The sequence below is a fragment of the Halichoeres trimaculatus genome, unplaced genomic scaffold (assembly GCF_033239565.1).
Source record: "Halichoeres trimaculatus isolate MK-OKI-2021-1 unplaced genomic scaffold, fHalTri1.1 fHalTri1_scaffold_9, whole genome shotgun sequence".
Taxonomy (NCBI): domain Eukaryota; kingdom Metazoa; phylum Chordata; class Actinopteri; order Labriformes; family Labridae; genus Halichoeres; species Halichoeres trimaculatus.
The window spans coordinates 18,874,564-18,890,845 of record NW_027437188.1 but is presented as its reverse complement, the minus strand read 5'-3'; the positions used below and the strand labels follow the sequence as shown (position 1 = coordinate 18,890,845).

Genomic DNA, 16,282 nt, shown 5'->3' with positions numbered 1-16,282 from the left:
ATGTATCACCTGTCTGCCTATTCAGAGAGTGATTGTTATTCTGATATCAAGTTTTCCCTTTTTATTGATCTTTTTGATGCACTACGCTGTGATATACACAGTGCTTTATTGTCAGTGATGCTGCCACCTGCTTCTCAGAGCATTGTAATAACTTTGAAACTCATCTACTATCACGCCGAGAGGCACAGTCACCCTGTTCATAACTGTGCTCCATCATATTGCAGAAAAAAAGGACTCTGTTTTGTGTTTCAGGCTATAAAACTGATAAGTGTTTGAATGTTTCACAGATGACTTACATTTAAATCAAAGTTCACAGCTGAACAAAGAGCTATGACAAATTTAATTTCAGTGAAATCAGCTTCCTCACAGTGAAACTGGCAGTCTCTATTGTGCCAAATAAGTCTTTTTCCTGATAAGCTCTGTGGGTTTTGCTGATAATATGGCATTCAAGACTACACTGCCAAGGTGCCAAGTGTGTTTTCCTTTACATTTGAGTACAAGACATCAGTACTGCATTGGTAAAATGAGGTGGGCTAATGAAATACACACATGGAAACACATGACAATTAAATAGCCAGTCTTGCACACCAGTTTGAATTTTTGCCTTCAAGTTTTGTCTGCAAAAATCTGCTGACTGTTATTTCTCCGTGTCCACAGTACAGCCTCTACTTCCGACAACATTAATTCTCTCTTTCTCTTCTTTCCTTCTCTTACTCTCTGTTGTCCAGGTTATGCAATACTGCAGGCAATTATGGAGAGAGCGGGGCAGAACGGATGGCAGGTCGGCACATACACACAAAAATATAAAACAAACACAGGCACGCACATCCCTGGAAACAGGCCAAAAGAAAACACACTCACTGGGAACAGGCACATAATTACACCATTGTTCTTACACCTCTTATCTGGCTTGTGGTTTGACCTTATTCCTACATGCTCCCATGCTTGTATTTGTAGACACACTGCGTTTAAAAAACATGCATGTTTGTTACACCAGGTGAGCGCTATCTGTGTGGAGAGTTTCAATGAGGCGGCGTATCGGCGGCTTTTAGAAGACCTGGACCGTCGCCAGGAGAGGAAATATGTCATTGACCTGGAGCCCGAGAGACTACAGAGCATCCTTGAACAGGTATCTTCATTTTAGTGTTTTAAAGTGTATTTGTTTTTAAACAATTTAAGTGTTTTGGCAGTGGTTAATTTTTGAAGTTACAAGACCTTTTAAATCAACAATCCAATGCCAAAAATAAGAATAAAACCAACATTCAAATGTGATGGTGATCAAGGAACAGTGATGTGGGTAATGCATGCTGCAAGATTTAAAGGAAAATTTCAGAGTTTTTAAAATGGGATTGTACGAGTTACATGTTACTAGTAATTGTGTTAGCCACACTGGATGCCGACCATCTCAGCCCGTGCAATGAGAGACTGCACACAAGCAAGGCTACTGTACATACGGGACGTGTTTACCTTGTAATTCAGCTCATTCACAAAGTTACATCAGAGTGTCTGTTTGATTTTCCACTATTTGCAGACAAAAACACAGATAAGTTCTTTTACCTGTGATTACCTGTAGATTTATGATGTACTTCTTACTGATATATTTTGAATTTGACATTTTTTGCATCTCAGTTTTGCATTACGTTAATCACATTTATTGTGTCAGGTATGTCATACAACCTTTTTTAAGAACTGATATATCCTTTTGAATTGGTCAGTGTCCATATTGCAAGATGAGGAAACGGTTTACATTCCTATGATTTTGGAGAATGGCTGACCAGCATCTGCTGTCAGTAGTACAATTACAAATGGCGTGCAACTCATACAACCCAACTTAAAAAAAAAATAAAGAAAGAAAGAAAAACAGAAAAATACCTTCAAGACTCTGTTCACCTTGCAAAGAGGATAGATGATATGCTTTGTTAGGTCAGGGTGAAAACAGACGCTGGAAATATCAATACTGGCCTCCTTTGGGCACAGATGAAAGGAAAATTTTTTTCAGCCCTTATTTATCCAATCTTAGTTTTTAAAATCAAATCAATCATTTTCTTTTCAACCTTTTTTTTTAATCTGATTGTGTGCAAGTTAAGGTGGTGAAACATAATGGAAATGTTCCCTGTCATCAGTTTAAATGATCTTACACAACATGAAAATACTGTAATCCACGGTTAGATTTTAATAGCAGCTTGCTGTTAATTTTTGTTCTCCTGGATGGCATAATTTTCTACTGTATTTAATTATGGTCGGAGGAGGAGAACTCAGAGAAAATAAAAATCTTTTTTCAACTATTTGGTGATTTTTTAATGAAAGTACATGATGTTCTACTGGTTTATGTTTTGTGGTACAAATGGTTCACCATATCAAGTCTCAGTCCCTGGACACAACTGAATTTAAAATAAAAAAGATTGATAACATGTAACTTGCACAAGCTTGATAAAGTTAATCGCTAGTTTTGAAAGGCAGTGTTGACTGAGATGCGCTTACTACAGACAATGCTGATGTTGCATCTCTGACTTGGAGTTAATAGCACATAACTGTATTATAATGAAGTGAAGCCAACATAATAACTGATCGCTACTTGTTCACAGAGGACAAAAGCGAGCTTCTAGGAAGTACATGACTCCACAGCCAGCATTTAAATAAGTATGATAGTATTGTGTCAAGACTCTATGACTGTATTTCTGGTGTCAGTCTGCCTGCAGTCTGCTTCACTCAGCCTGTTATAACACGCTCCTTATGCTTTCTGACATCTGGAAAGTAAACAAGATTTGGGCTTTTCCCTGGAGTTCATGAAGTAGAGTGAGAAATGTGACTTCCCCGACAGCTACATCAGTGTAGGACTGCAGCAAACATATCACACTGGCCACTCTGACACAGGCACACACACACACACAAAATGGTATATGAAGTCACACTCCCTGTCACCTTACGCTTGTCCAAGTTCATTAGACTATCTGTCTTGCCTCTGTCTTGGTAAGGCTTTGACAGGTGGTGCAAAAATGTGTGTGTGTGTGTGTGTGTGTGTGTGAGTGTGTGTGTGTGTGTGTGTGTGTGTGTGTGTGTGTGTGTGTGTGTGTGTGTGTGTGTGTGTGTGTGTGTGTGTGTGTGTGTGTGTGTGTGTGTGTGTGTGTGTGTGCCCCTTGACTTAGGGTTCAGTGTAACATCCCATTGGTTCTGCCACCTGTCATCACATCTGATCATCTATCTCCCCATCCGACCAACTCAGTGACACACATGGCTAAACACACACAAGCACACAAGAACACACACACACAGTGACACAGACACACACATAATGCCTCACATAAGCACACCCACACCTGCAGGCTTATCTGCAAAATACATATCAATGCATAAACTAGCTGTAGGGATAGACACACCCAGCATAACCCAAGAGCTTCACACACACTTTGAAACTCACACAGTACCGTTGTTACAGGTGGTCTCTTAATTGGCTTCTTTGGTGTGTGGAGAAAATGGACAGGCACACACGCAAACACACATACTCTTTTACACAGAGACAGGAGAAACACAAATACACACTCTCCTGTCATAGTGGGCTCTGCAGTGCTGGCACTGGCTAACGTCCTCACTCTGAGACACAGACTGCTCTGTTTGTCTTCCCCCGCCAGCTGCGATCTGTGTGTGTGTGTGTTTGTGTGTGTGTGTGTGTGTGTGTGTGTGTGTGTGTGTGTGTGTGTGTGTGTGTGTGTGTGTGTGTGTGTGTGTGTGTGTGTGTGTGTGTGTGTGTGTGTGTGTGTGTGAGTGTGTGTGTGAGTGTGCATCTATCTATGTCTGTAAAGATGTCCCAGTATATGTGATTGTAGAAAACAGAGAGAAAAGGAGAACGATCCATTAGTTGGTTAGGTATGTTATAACTCTTTTTCAGAAGAAGATTCTCCTGTTATGAAATCTCACACAGTTCTCCGTCCCTCTGTGCAGCTACAACAACAGCGAAAAAATGAGAGATTCCAGTTTTCAGAAGGATAACAGCATCGACTTTTCTACAGTGCTGAAACCATCAGCCATGCAATCTCATACAAACACACCCGACAGATAATCAGTGATACATTTGGCTCAAAGGCAACAGGTATTGAGTGTGCATGAAGTGGAACAGAAAGGTGTTAAGGTCAATGCCAAAGTTAACAACAGGCTTTAGCTGCAATAATTGATCTTCAGGGAAAAGCTGAAATTTTTTAAGGCGTATTTTTATTTTTTTTACTGACTGGATAGTTGATAACTGAATAAATCAGCCAAGAGAAAACTGTCAGGGACCATTTTTCTTATGGTGTGTATATTGCAATGGCTTTCTGCCTTTGTTAAGGGTCTCACAATTTCAAATAGTAGACATTGCAAATCCTCTGGCTGTATTTCACAAAGGCAAAATGCAATTGCAAAATGACGTCTGTCCATGACTGTGTAGTCTTCTGCTGACTACCTGTCATTTTTAGATGTAGACTGCACATTGCAATGTTATAATTAAGACAATCTTCTTACATAACATGGGTTCTTATTAATTAAGACTGACCGGACAGATCATCAGAGCCTTCCCCCAGACATCACATCTCTAAAACTCTTTAAAGTGTGTCTGCAGAGCCAGAGCTGACATGAATTAGGACGAGTGAAGTGCTTGCAGGCTAATCACTTGCTCCTCTTTTAATCAGCATTAAAAATAAAACTAGAGTCTCAGTTAGACAAGGCAGATGATTCCCTTCCCCTGCCCAAAGTATTAAATTAACACTTGTCTTTCTCTGTGTCTGTCTTTCTTTGCAGGCTGTCAGTGTGGGGAAACATGTAAAAGGTTACCATTACATCATAGCAAACTTGGTAAGTGCTCTGGATGGCAATGCCCTTGGTGGTTACGTGTTCAGGGAAGTGTTGTATTATTAGTTTATACGTGAACTGTTCCTTTTTTTAAAACATTAGACAGAACACAAAGAAGATTCTTGATCAAATAGATACAAAATTTCCAGGACAAAATCTTGTCCTGACAGTCAGTGCCATCATCCATCAGGCTTACATCATACAGCAGATCTTAAACAGCCTCTTTTGACATTTACTGTTGTCTCAAACTGTTTCTTTTTTGAAGTTGTGAACCTAAAACAGAACCCTGCTTGCAATTTCCACATTGATTTTTAGATATTCCCACCCAGGTGCCGTGTTTGGTTGTCTTCCAGAATTACAGTATAATTATTCATCCTCAACAGAGCCAGAGCTCCTGAAAGCTTCCCAAACTTATGTCTCCACATTTCACATTGTTTTAACCTTAATCTCTAAATCTTTTTCGATGCAATTCTCTCTGGGGCGGTGATGAAGGGGCCTGCAAGCTCAGGTCACATTAGATAGGCTTTCAATGCCTTTCAGCAATTAGCATCCATCAACCCAGGATAACCCTCACATGTCTGCATGCTCTGGCTCCGTCTCTGGCCCATTCCCAAATGGATCCCTCTCCACCAACACTTCACTAAGAAGTGTCACTCTATGAAGTCACACTCGCAGCTGTGGAAGCCACTCCATATTAAGTATGGTTATAAATAATCAGGTAAACTGTTAGAGGATGTGGAGTCTGATTCGTCAGCACACATTCTGTTGGAGGGTTTTGTAGTCTGCTCCCACTTTCTTCGTACAAGTTTGAAACATTCTTTTTCTGCGCTCGCAGCCCCTCTGTGACCTTTTCTTTCTACCTTTGTCTCACTTTGTCAGGGTTTTAAAGACATATCTCTGGAGAGGTTCATGCACGGTGGGGCCAACGTGACCGGTTTCCAGCTGGTGGACTTCAGCAGAGCTATTGTTATCAAACTCATGCAGCGCTGGAACAAGCTGGACCAGAGAGAATACCCCGGATCCGAAAGCCCACCAAAGGTAGCAAATACACCCCCTGACTGTTGCATACATATTGTATCTTATATCTACATAAAAATCTGAACCCTGGACACTTTTCCGGCAGTTTCAAGACTTTCAGGCTCTGACATTTTGCAGAACTTTACACATAAGAGTTCTCACTCTTTGAAATGGTCTGTTGGGTACTAATGGCTGCTTCTGAATCAATATTACTGCAACATGTAGTAGAGCAAAACAAATGCAAGAGTGTACAACATAAGACCATTCGGGGGAATCACCAAAGAGCATGAAGCGGAGAAATATAGCTTCATGAGAATAAAAGTGACCGTATATGCTGTATATAAACCTTTCAAACTGTGACATGGTGCTTTTGTTGCAGGGTCTCAGCCAATCAGAGTGTGAACTCAGGATCTCTGAGGAAAGAACTGGTTGATCCTACAACGATTGAATCCAAAAAACGTTCTCTGACTCTATTATTTAATGTCAAAGATAATATAATGCAGCCTTTTTCTTTCATTGTCAAGTTCTGACCTGTATGATCTACTCCTATTCCTCTCTCGTCTTCCTCGCTTTTTTCTTCTGTTGCCCCTGCTCCGTGTCAAAAATACGCAATCACATCCTTCATAAAAATGTCTTTCTTTCTCTGTCCACTCACCATCCTCACAATTTTCTCTCTCTGCCTTTGGTCCTTTCCATCATATTAGTGTGTTCCCATTCAGTCTCTACCACTCCTTTTTCCTGTCGGCCTCTATCACTGTGCTTCTCTCCTCCCTCCTCCTCACATCTCTATTGACCGGATGCTGACCTGCAGCCAATTGCTTTTGATTTGTGCATATATTAACTAGAAATATGTCCACCTACCCATTAAATATACATCTTCCTGCAGCTCTCACTCCCTTCGCTCCTTGGCTCATGCTCATATATGTGAAGGGCTATCTATAAAGAGGTGATGCTGTGTCTGACTTTTCAAAGGCTGCAAATACATATTGATGGTGTTTTTTTTTGCACTATCGGAATGTCATTTGTCACCAAAGGACCCAATTAATTGGCTAATCATCGTCCTCAGATTGACCTGATGAAATCTCATTAGTGGATGTCAGCTGCATCAATTGACCTCCAGCATCCACAAAGATGTTGGTGTGTTAATGGAGGGAGACTGATTATGCATGTTGTGATGGGTAGACACACGCTTAGACACAAAAGATAGATCTAGACACAACTGAAAAACTTTGTTAACACATTTTAGGATAATTTATTTCAGCTGCAGCCACAGTTGATGTTTAACCTCTGTCTTTTGCAAACCAGGACTCACTGTTTTAATAGTTTAATACAATAACAGAAAACTAGATATCTCTTGTGGCAACACATGGCTCCAAATTGCTCTTGGCTAATTGGTGCTGTGTAAAAGCTGAGCTCACTTAGCCTAGGGGCCAGCTCATAGCCTTAGGCCAAGTAGAACTCTGGTCTAATAATGTGTGGGTGAAAAGCACCACAGGGACTTGTCCCTTTTGCACTGGAGACCGAGTTTTCACTTTGCTTTTAGCCATCAAACAAAAATCCCTTAAACCTGTGATTCTCGGCTTCCATGCCTCCAGATTTTCTTTAATTCTGTTAAAAATGATCTCTGGCCTAACAAAGTAATATACTAACTTCATCTAAATTCTGTCATAACGCTTTTAATCAGATATGTCCAGTAATCAGTAACCTTACAGGGGATTTATTCCCTTACTTTTTTTCCTCACACTTTACCCTAAGTGATTAACCAGGCTATAAATAGATTTAAAGCAGCTGTGTTTTCTCGTTACAAAGATTATGAGACTGCTTATTTCATGTATTATCAATGTATTGAGATATGTGACATATTTATTCAATCTCATTTTAAGGTTTGCATACATGGGTCCATGTCAGTTTATAGCAGTTAAGCTCAATTTCTTATTTTCTTTCTGTCTTCATCTCATTAGTTGTTACAAAAATAATCCAACAGGTTTGTTTTCAATGAGTCATTAACCCTGCGGATAAAATGTTAAAGATGTAGTTTGTAACTGACATTATCAATACTATCACCCATAAGTTTCTTACAAGGTGTCATTAATCCAACAGTAGCAGTTTCCCCACCAATGCTACATGAGTTGCTCTTAACTCCAGCCACAATCAACCAGAAGTTCAGCTGTTGTCTGCCTTTGTCAGTGTCATACGCTTATAACTGAAGCCTGCACTATTCTGAACCTCTTGTGGTCTTTGCTGATGCTCTCCCTGCCTTTGCTTCTCATGTAAAGACTTGAAATGGGGAAGTGTACTCTCCCCACCTCACTCGGGCATTCGATGTGCAGCAGGCATAGAAAAGGAGTGAGAGCTCCTAGAACATGCAATTGATTGTTAATTATTTTGCCAGAAGTGGTCCTTGCTGAATGGGCTTTACAACTTTAATGTTAATGGAATCACATTGGCTTTCTGGGCCATTAAATCAAATGAAAACAATGTCAGGTGCATTTCAGTGCACATCTGGTTTTTGTATGGCTCATAGGACTGTTCTCTGTCACTGCATTTGTTTATAAATCAGCACCTTGCACTGATTAGGAATGCTCAGTTTGTTTTTCAGCTTTTTGTTGTAGACTACTTCAAATTCCACATTTACAGAGATAATCTTTTACTCCTGGATATTTTTGTTCAACTTGGAGATTAGAACTAATCTTTGAAACATGTTGCACAGTTTGATATTAGTAAGAACCTATTCTTCTTTTCATGATTCTTGAGGGTCTTTCTGTCCTGGCTCTGACAGACGGAGAACTGTACTCTACTTGGATCACTTTTGTTGATGTTTTCTCTTGATTTGAATTCAATAGCCGTCATCTGTCATTCGCACGCCTAAAGGCTTCTTTAGTTTCAAAGGGAAGAGATGAAAGGAGGATGACATGGTTGTGCAGCCTTCCAAAACGCGCCTTTCGGGATCCAAATCAAGGGGTGTCAGTAAGAGAGAAAACTACCTGCAGAGGCGTGGAGAGTACGGCAAAGTCTCCCTGCTCACTTCCCTCTTTCCTCCCATTTTCATCTCTCTGCTTGTCTCCACACTGATGTGAAGGCAGCCTGCTGTGTGTTTGACTGCTTCAGTCTGTGTGGCGCTGTGTGTGTCTGTGTGAGAGCTAGGTGGGTTTGTTACAGCTGTGTGTGTGCTGCTGTTTCCTGCTGTGCCTTGACTTACCTATAATTAATTTGTCAAACAATCTGTCAAGAACATCGGGACTTTAAGGAGTTTCCTTAGACAGCAGAAACTGATGATCTTTTTTTTATCACTCAGTGTTATAAAGTTTTTGAGCTTTACTCCAAATCATTGCTATTGTGTCACCTATTTAAAAAACAACAGAAAATAAAACCACAACAAATGAAGTGGATTTGATGAATGGGTTTAAAAACGATTTGCACTCTTTAAATGTGATTGTAACAGCCCAACGACTGCATTTGATAATACTGACTAAATCTGTCCCATTAGCAATGATGTTACTCTTACAGTGCTGGTGATTGATGTTCACCACTGTTAACTGTGAAAGTCCAATAAAAGTCTGAGTGATGAGATAGACTGAGGCACTGGTCAGAATGTCTGCACACTGGTGAGGTGGGAACGTAGAAAATATTCATGGCTGAAATACACCAGATGCATCTCCAATCCAGCTCCAGTCTGTCACAGCATATCAGATAGGTTGCCCTTAACAGCTATGGGGCGCCCTTCGGTCATGTGAGCTGAGCTGCGTCTCTGATCGAACAATCATTCAAACCCAAAATCTTCTAAACTGCAGAGTTAGAAAAAAATTCACTCCCTGTACAGTGTGTGCTGATAGCGAAATTAGCGTTTTAGACCAAAGCCATTTTTTGAAACAGGTAGTAAAAATACTTTTTAATGCCATTAAAGTCTTTTTTTTTGGCTGGGTGTAAGATGACTTCCGGTCTTTCTGCAGCCAGCCCACAGACTGTTTAAAACATGGAGATAGTCTCTCTGATGTCACACTTCAGTTTAGGAAACGGAAAATGAAGCAAATCGGGAATCGCGGCCATATTGGAACTGGCAAGAGCATCGAGTACAGCCATAGGGCGCCCGTCAGTCATGTGACCTGAGCTGTGCCCCTGATTGGGCGAGCTCGCAATCTTGATATCCTCTGAACTATCAAGTTAGAAAAAAATTTGCTTGGTGTGTTTGGGATTTCCCGAGCCAGCCTCAAGCGGACACTCGAGAAACAGCAGATTTTAGCACTTCTGCATCGTCTCTTATTCTAAGACCTAGGTTTCCACTTGAGTCATCCTCAGGTGGATCCTGAACAGCAACTGTAGCACTCCAGCATAGGCTTCATTTTTCTAAACCGGATGTTGCTCCTTGGCTGTTATGCATAACTTCAGCATCGGGAAGATCAAGCTGGACAGGAAGTCATGGCCGGAAACTACCTTAAAACACTCAGTGACTTTCAAAATAAAACAAAAGCAGTTCGTCGACTATGATGATGCATGGACATAAATGGAATGAAGAGAGACTTATCAATGGAGTGGTTAAGTGTGGGAACTCCAGCTGTCTGTCAGTCACACAGCTTGCAGGACTGAATACACGTTGACAAATGCAGCTAGACTGCAGACGTGTACTTAATGCGTTAAGGTCTGTTAATAATTCAACTGTTGGGCTGAAAAATTGAAGTTCCTATTTAAGAAATAGTCCTACAGGGTTTCCCTTGAGCATCTTCTACTTAACAGACAGCATTGTTTACAGACCGTCTAAAAAGCCAACTGGTTCTCTCCCTTCAACTGGAGCAACCAGCACCACTGAAAATACATCTCAGAGATTTTTTCTTTTTTTGGCCCATTTAAAGAAACCCATACACTTTGTCAGTGCTGGTTTTGCTCCATAATATCTGTAGAGGACACCTAGATAATAGCACTTAAACCTTTGGGGTAAAAGTTTCCTTTTATCCACCACAACTAACAGTCATGTTACATTACTGACTTTTGAGTTTATTGTCAATCTACACATCAGGACATTCATGGGTTTAGAGTTATTCCGTAAGCAGTGAGCTTAGCCCTAGAAAGTGTAACACAAGTGTTTTTAAAGGAAGATTTGTTCAGTATCTTTCTCATTCTAAATGCTGGCATTGCCTTTGAGTTAATGGTTTGTGGGATTAATTGTTGGCACCCTGTGCGGGTAGACAAAGAAGCATTTATCTTCCAATGAAACCCCGGTGTAAAAACTTGTCAAATGACCAAGTTCCTTTCCTTTCCTCCCTCCATTCTTCAGTATACCTCATCTCTGACTTATGATGGCGTCCTTGTGATGGCCGAGGCCTTCCGCACCCTTCGCCGTCAGAAAATTGATATCAGTCGCCGTGGGAACGCTGGGGACTGCCTGGCCAATCCAGCTGCTCCTTGGAACCAAGGAATAGACATGGAACGTGCTCTCAAGCAGGTTGGAACAAGTTTGATGTTGTAACTTTCTCTAACTGACAGATTGGCAAATGTTTAGACAGATGCTTACAAATACATACCCACACATGGAGACCCATAAAACTAGATGTACAAACACAGCCCGCCAAACAGCTGGCATGACATAGGAGAAAATGTTCCAGAAATCTGTGCCCACATTTGTGTGCTTAACATTTTTCTTGGGACTGTGATGGAGCACCCCCAAGAGTGCACATGCACTTCTTGTACCACAAAAACTTGTATTTCTGTACTTATGGGGAAGCCTTAGAGATTTCTATTCAGAAAATAAATCTGGATGTTTTGCTGCTTTTTCATTCTATGTTTGATTGATGGTCAATTGAAAACAATCTACACCTCGGTTGTTTCATCATGAGCCTTTTGAGTTATTAAAACAAATAACAAAAAGTGTTTTCTCTAGTTTTCAAGAATGTGGTTAACACACAAATAAAGCTTTGGTCTTAGGAACAGGACATGTGAAAATAGGCAGAAGTGAAGTTCATATCTAAGTCCTTGCTGACAGATGCTGACTTTTCAGTAATCCCTCTGTGGACAGAGGTTAAGGCTGAATGACTTAAAACTAAGACTTTTTTTTGAACGTTAACATCTCCAACATACAGGCTGTCATTTTTTGGTCCATTATACCCCTCCAGGCTGCACCCTTTCATCTGTTATGTGCAAGTGTCAATTTAACAGTAGACATCACAGCGTGTTACACAGAGGCTTTAGTCTAACTTTGTCAAGGTGTATACAGAGACTTCTTTTTGTTGGTATTTACTCATTATTACTTATGAGTCTTAGGTTTTCCAGGGGAAAAAAATTGTGACGCAGATTTGAAAAGTTTTTAGGATTGCCCTCAAGAAGAAAATAACACAACTTGTAAAATCGTATTTATCAAACAGAGGTCAGAGGATTGATCATTTGGTGCATTCTTGAAAGCCAGGATGTCTTCAGTGATTTAGGAAAACTAAGCTAGCTTTAGTGATGCAGCATCAAACACACTGATCGTCAAGTTTAATTTTTTAATTTTTTGAAACAGTTTATGTTAGCCTAACTCTAGATTTACATCAGTTGTTGTCAGTTTGGACAACTCAGGTACCACAAATGGGAACTAGGACACTTCCTATGCTGAAAACCAGTCCACAAAAACTCTACAGTTTTACAATCTTATGTAAATTTTGTAATTTTTAAGTGAAGATAATCTTCTTTAATGGGCCATACCACCTGTTCATTTCCATTCACCAGTATAATCATGTCACTTACCTAATTCTTCATAAATACCAAGCTATGTTTAGTGGCAATATACTAGAGCCAAAAGGCAGCAAAAGCTACATATTTATGGGCAGTGAAAAGCTTTATAGCTTTTCTCTTTCCCCAAATGCTTCACAGTATCCTTGTAAAGAAGAATCAACTGTAAAGTTAAAAGGCTTTTATTTCAAAATCACAAGAAAGGGTTTTTGAAAATGTGTGGTGATCAAATGAAGCAAACTGAAAATAATTGCTCAACAGCAGCCTATTTCAAAAAGAGCCTTTTCATATTTTGTGCTGAAGTTAAGAAAGGACTCGGTCTCTGTTGTTTTATTTCCAGGTGCGGATTCAGGGACTGACTGGGAATATTCAGTTTGATCACTTTGGTCGGAGAGTCAACTATACTATGGACGTGTTCGAACTGAAGAGCAATGGGCCACGGAAGGTAGGTTTTCCGTTATGTCAACAGCTGCTGCCACCCCAGTAACTTGTATTTCCAGTCTATGTAAAAAAAATGTTTTACTTCATTTCAGGTTGGATATTTCAGCTGAAAGGTTTATTTTATTTACATGAACTCACAGTTATTGTTCAAGGATCATTTCTTTCTTTGGGTGCTGCTGCATTTATTTTCTTTCATCCTTCATGGGGAATAATTGGAAAAGAAATTATTCATTTACTGTATAATTATCGCTGTAATTGTTAATTAATAACTGTCTCCCTGCAAAAATAACTATCTCTGCATGATTGCACTTCAAACATCTCAGCTTCTACTTTAATAGCTTTTTTACAGTGTACACTCGAGAGCATGGACCACTCAACCTTGGGTACATAAAACTCTACAGCGATGAAAACAAGGGAAGTTTGAGTAAAACCCTTACAACAGAAAAAAAGTAGGAGGCTCAGGTTGGAAGAAGTCATAATTTCTCTATGCTGAGAGATGAGGAAACACGTAGCACCTATAATAAAGAAATAACACCATGTTCCTGCTTCTCAAGTGTTCCTTGGACAGCAATGTGTGTTTATTGAAAGTTCTTGGCTCAAACTCAATATCTCTCAATATATTGTACAGTTCCAATGGGAAATCTGAAGGAGTGAGCGCATACAGTTGACTTATTTTTTATCTTTCTTTTCCTCTATCCCTGTCTCACTCTTGTTTTACTTGCTTTTTTTTTTTAAACCTGTTTATTTGTGTAATGGCTGTCTTTTGCAAACGTTAGCATTTTACGTTTCATATTTGAATGATACTTTTATGATCTGATCTCTTTCATTAATTCCTGTTTGTCTCAGATTGGCTATTGGAACGACATAGACAAACTAGTGCTGGTCCAGAATGAAAACAGTCTTTCGAATGACAGCTCATCGATGGAGAACAGGACGGTGGTGGTGACAACTATCATGGTAATGTACCCCCAGACTTCTTTCTTTCTTGCATGCACTAAGAGTTTGGGGATTTGGAGGACTCTGTCCTTCAGCACTGACAGTCATTCTTTTCACTTGCACAACCTTGTATTCACTAAAACCTTGCTGTCACACCATTTTCCAGCTCAAATCCGCCTGACTGTTCAGGCTTGTTTTTGGAGAGGTAAAATGGTGCTAATCCGAATGACACATTAGGTGTAAACAAGGTGATTAATATTACATACTTAATCGCAAAGAAGATTTTCTCTCTTTATGAGGCATGCAAATACAGAGGCATGCTTGGAAGTTTTCTTGGCTCAGGTTAAATAATGGGTGCACACTTAAACTGGTTAGGCTGCACTGGCTGCAGTTAATAGCAATGTGCTGTCATTTCTATGACACAGTACTTTCCTGTGTGAGGTTAAGACCAACACAAGAGCATAAAATTCTTTTTGACAAGATAAGTTACAGCAAAGAGAAGGTGAGAGTTTTTATTTCCACTTATTCAAATATGAGGCAAAACATTTACTCTGAGTCATAGATGTAAAAAAAATAGAGTCTGTAAACACTGAGTTGTTGCAAGCAAGTAGATAGTGACTAATTTTAAGTGGTCACAACCTCAGATGAGTTAATGTACACATTAAAGGAAGAGCTCAGGTTTGAAGTATGATACAACTATCTTTGGCTTTGTTTGATAAATCCATGTTGTAAAGCTCAGTTGGAAAGTACAGCCGAGCTTTTTGTGTACTAGGGTCTCAGACTGGAGCTGTATGAGCTGTACAAACTGCAGTGAGCAGCATGCAGAGCACAGCCAGTAGGGAGTGGCACTTGTCCAGCTGGAAGATTGCACTAATGTTTCATTAGCAGGCGAATCTAAAAACTGACCTGAGATCACCATTTAGAGGTGACCTCAGTCCAGTCTCTTCTAATGGTTTCCACATAGACACCGGTCTGCAGCCTTGGCTAATTATTCCTCTTCCTTCTACAAACACGGAGAAAGGAGGGCTAATCGGTGGATTTGTGCACATCCTCTGCTTACATTTGATTTCACTTCACCCATCTGCAGCCTTTTTATGGTGGCCATCCCCTTCCTGTAAATGCAATCAGTCTAATTCAATTGGGCATGCAAAGTGATGCAAGTGAAAGCAACTCAAAGGACTAATTTCAGGCCAGAGATAAAACAAGCCTCGGATTCTTGAGCTTTGGCAATTCAGCAATTTGTTTCAAGCCTTCATCCAGAAAAGTCCTGAGTATGACCAAAATATCTTTAGGAGTACTTAGAGTGTACTGTTGTGCTCATATAACACCTATAGAGATGTTAATTTCTTAGAACAAAAGGTCTATGGCACCTCTAGTGGGCAGAAGTGGGAGTGAGCAGTCAGATGTGCAGTGAAAAACAACCCCCTATGCTGCAGGAAGAGTTCAGAAAGATGAATTCAGCCAGACTAAATGTCCCAAGTGACAGCCCCACCTCCAGATGTGCACACTTCAACAGGCAATGTGTTAAATCTCAGAGCAGCATGTGTGAAGCTTAAAGTCAGGGGTGAAACAAATGAACACAGCCCAACAGTTCATATTAAATAAAGGGCAAGTGTGTGACATAGTCCTGTTTTGAATATGTACGTAATGTGTGAATTTACTATCATTGTTAAAAAATATCAGACTGTGGTTTGTTTGGCTTTCAGTAACATTTGCTGTGTTGGTGTGAAAAAGATGAGTGTGCAGAACAGAAAATTACTGCATTCGTCTTTTCCATGTCCCTTCCTCTTTTTTCAAACCTATGTCTGTCTATCCTATTGTCTTGACTTTTCCAACCCTACTATCCCTTGTGTTACCCTTCATTTTTACCACCTTGCTCCCCCCACCCGCATATTTCTCTGTGGATGGTGACCTCAGCAGGCCTTGGCTAACGTTAGCTCAGCAGCCTCCTCCTCTTTGCAGCCTCTGATGATGAGGAAGCCTCTGCTGCGACACTGAAGCCAGGTCTGCAGGCAGAGCAGCAGAGCAGCACGCACTCACCTGAGTCGCAAACCCTCGGGAAAGGGAGAGGACAGACTGAGAGACTGAGTGTGCACTCTGTACAAAGACTCTTTTTTTCTTTTGTTTCTCTTCTCTGTGTTGTTTGAAGGGTCATTTCATTTGTTTGGAGGTAATTTTCTTTGCATTTACACAACAACAATGACAAAGAAGAACTGCACAGATGAAAAGAGATTAATAGCTGCAATGATTGGAGCTTGTGTGGCAAAGGGACGCCTTGCTCACCGTGCTCTTGTCTTCCCCACATGACATAAGCCGCAATTGGACAAGAGCTCTGCAAGGGATTTCTGTGCCCGCTGTCAGATTTTGA

The 16,282-nt window shown here is 40.4% G+C and overlaps 1 protein-coding gene across 6 annotated transcripts in view; it reads left to right on the top strand.

The window, feature by feature from the left end:
- gria4a (glutamate receptor, ionotropic, AMPA 4a) overlaps nucleotides 1-16,282 on the top strand; it is a 139,915-nt gene that overhangs the window by 74,161 nt on the left and 49,472 nt on the right. For all 6 annotated transcript variants that reach the window (XR_012599103.1, XM_074679407.1, XM_074679406.1 and 3 more), the window contains exons 4-10: nucleotides 729-781; nucleotides 998-1,129; nucleotides 4,771-4,824; nucleotides 5,701-5,859; nucleotides 11,108-11,275; nucleotides 12,878-12,982; nucleotides 13,825-13,935. Coding sequence is in view for 5 of the 6 variants with exons in the window: in XM_074679407.1 (XP_074535508.1) it covers nucleotides 729-781; nucleotides 998-1,129; nucleotides 4,771-4,824; nucleotides 5,701-5,859; nucleotides 11,108-11,275; nucleotides 12,878-12,982; nucleotides 13,825-13,935 (782 nt within the window). In the remaining variant the exon portion in view is untranslated. The remainder of the gene's footprint in view (nucleotides 1-728; nucleotides 782-997; nucleotides 1,130-4,770; nucleotides 4,825-5,700; nucleotides 5,860-11,107; nucleotides 11,276-12,877; nucleotides 12,983-13,824; nucleotides 13,936-16,282) is intronic.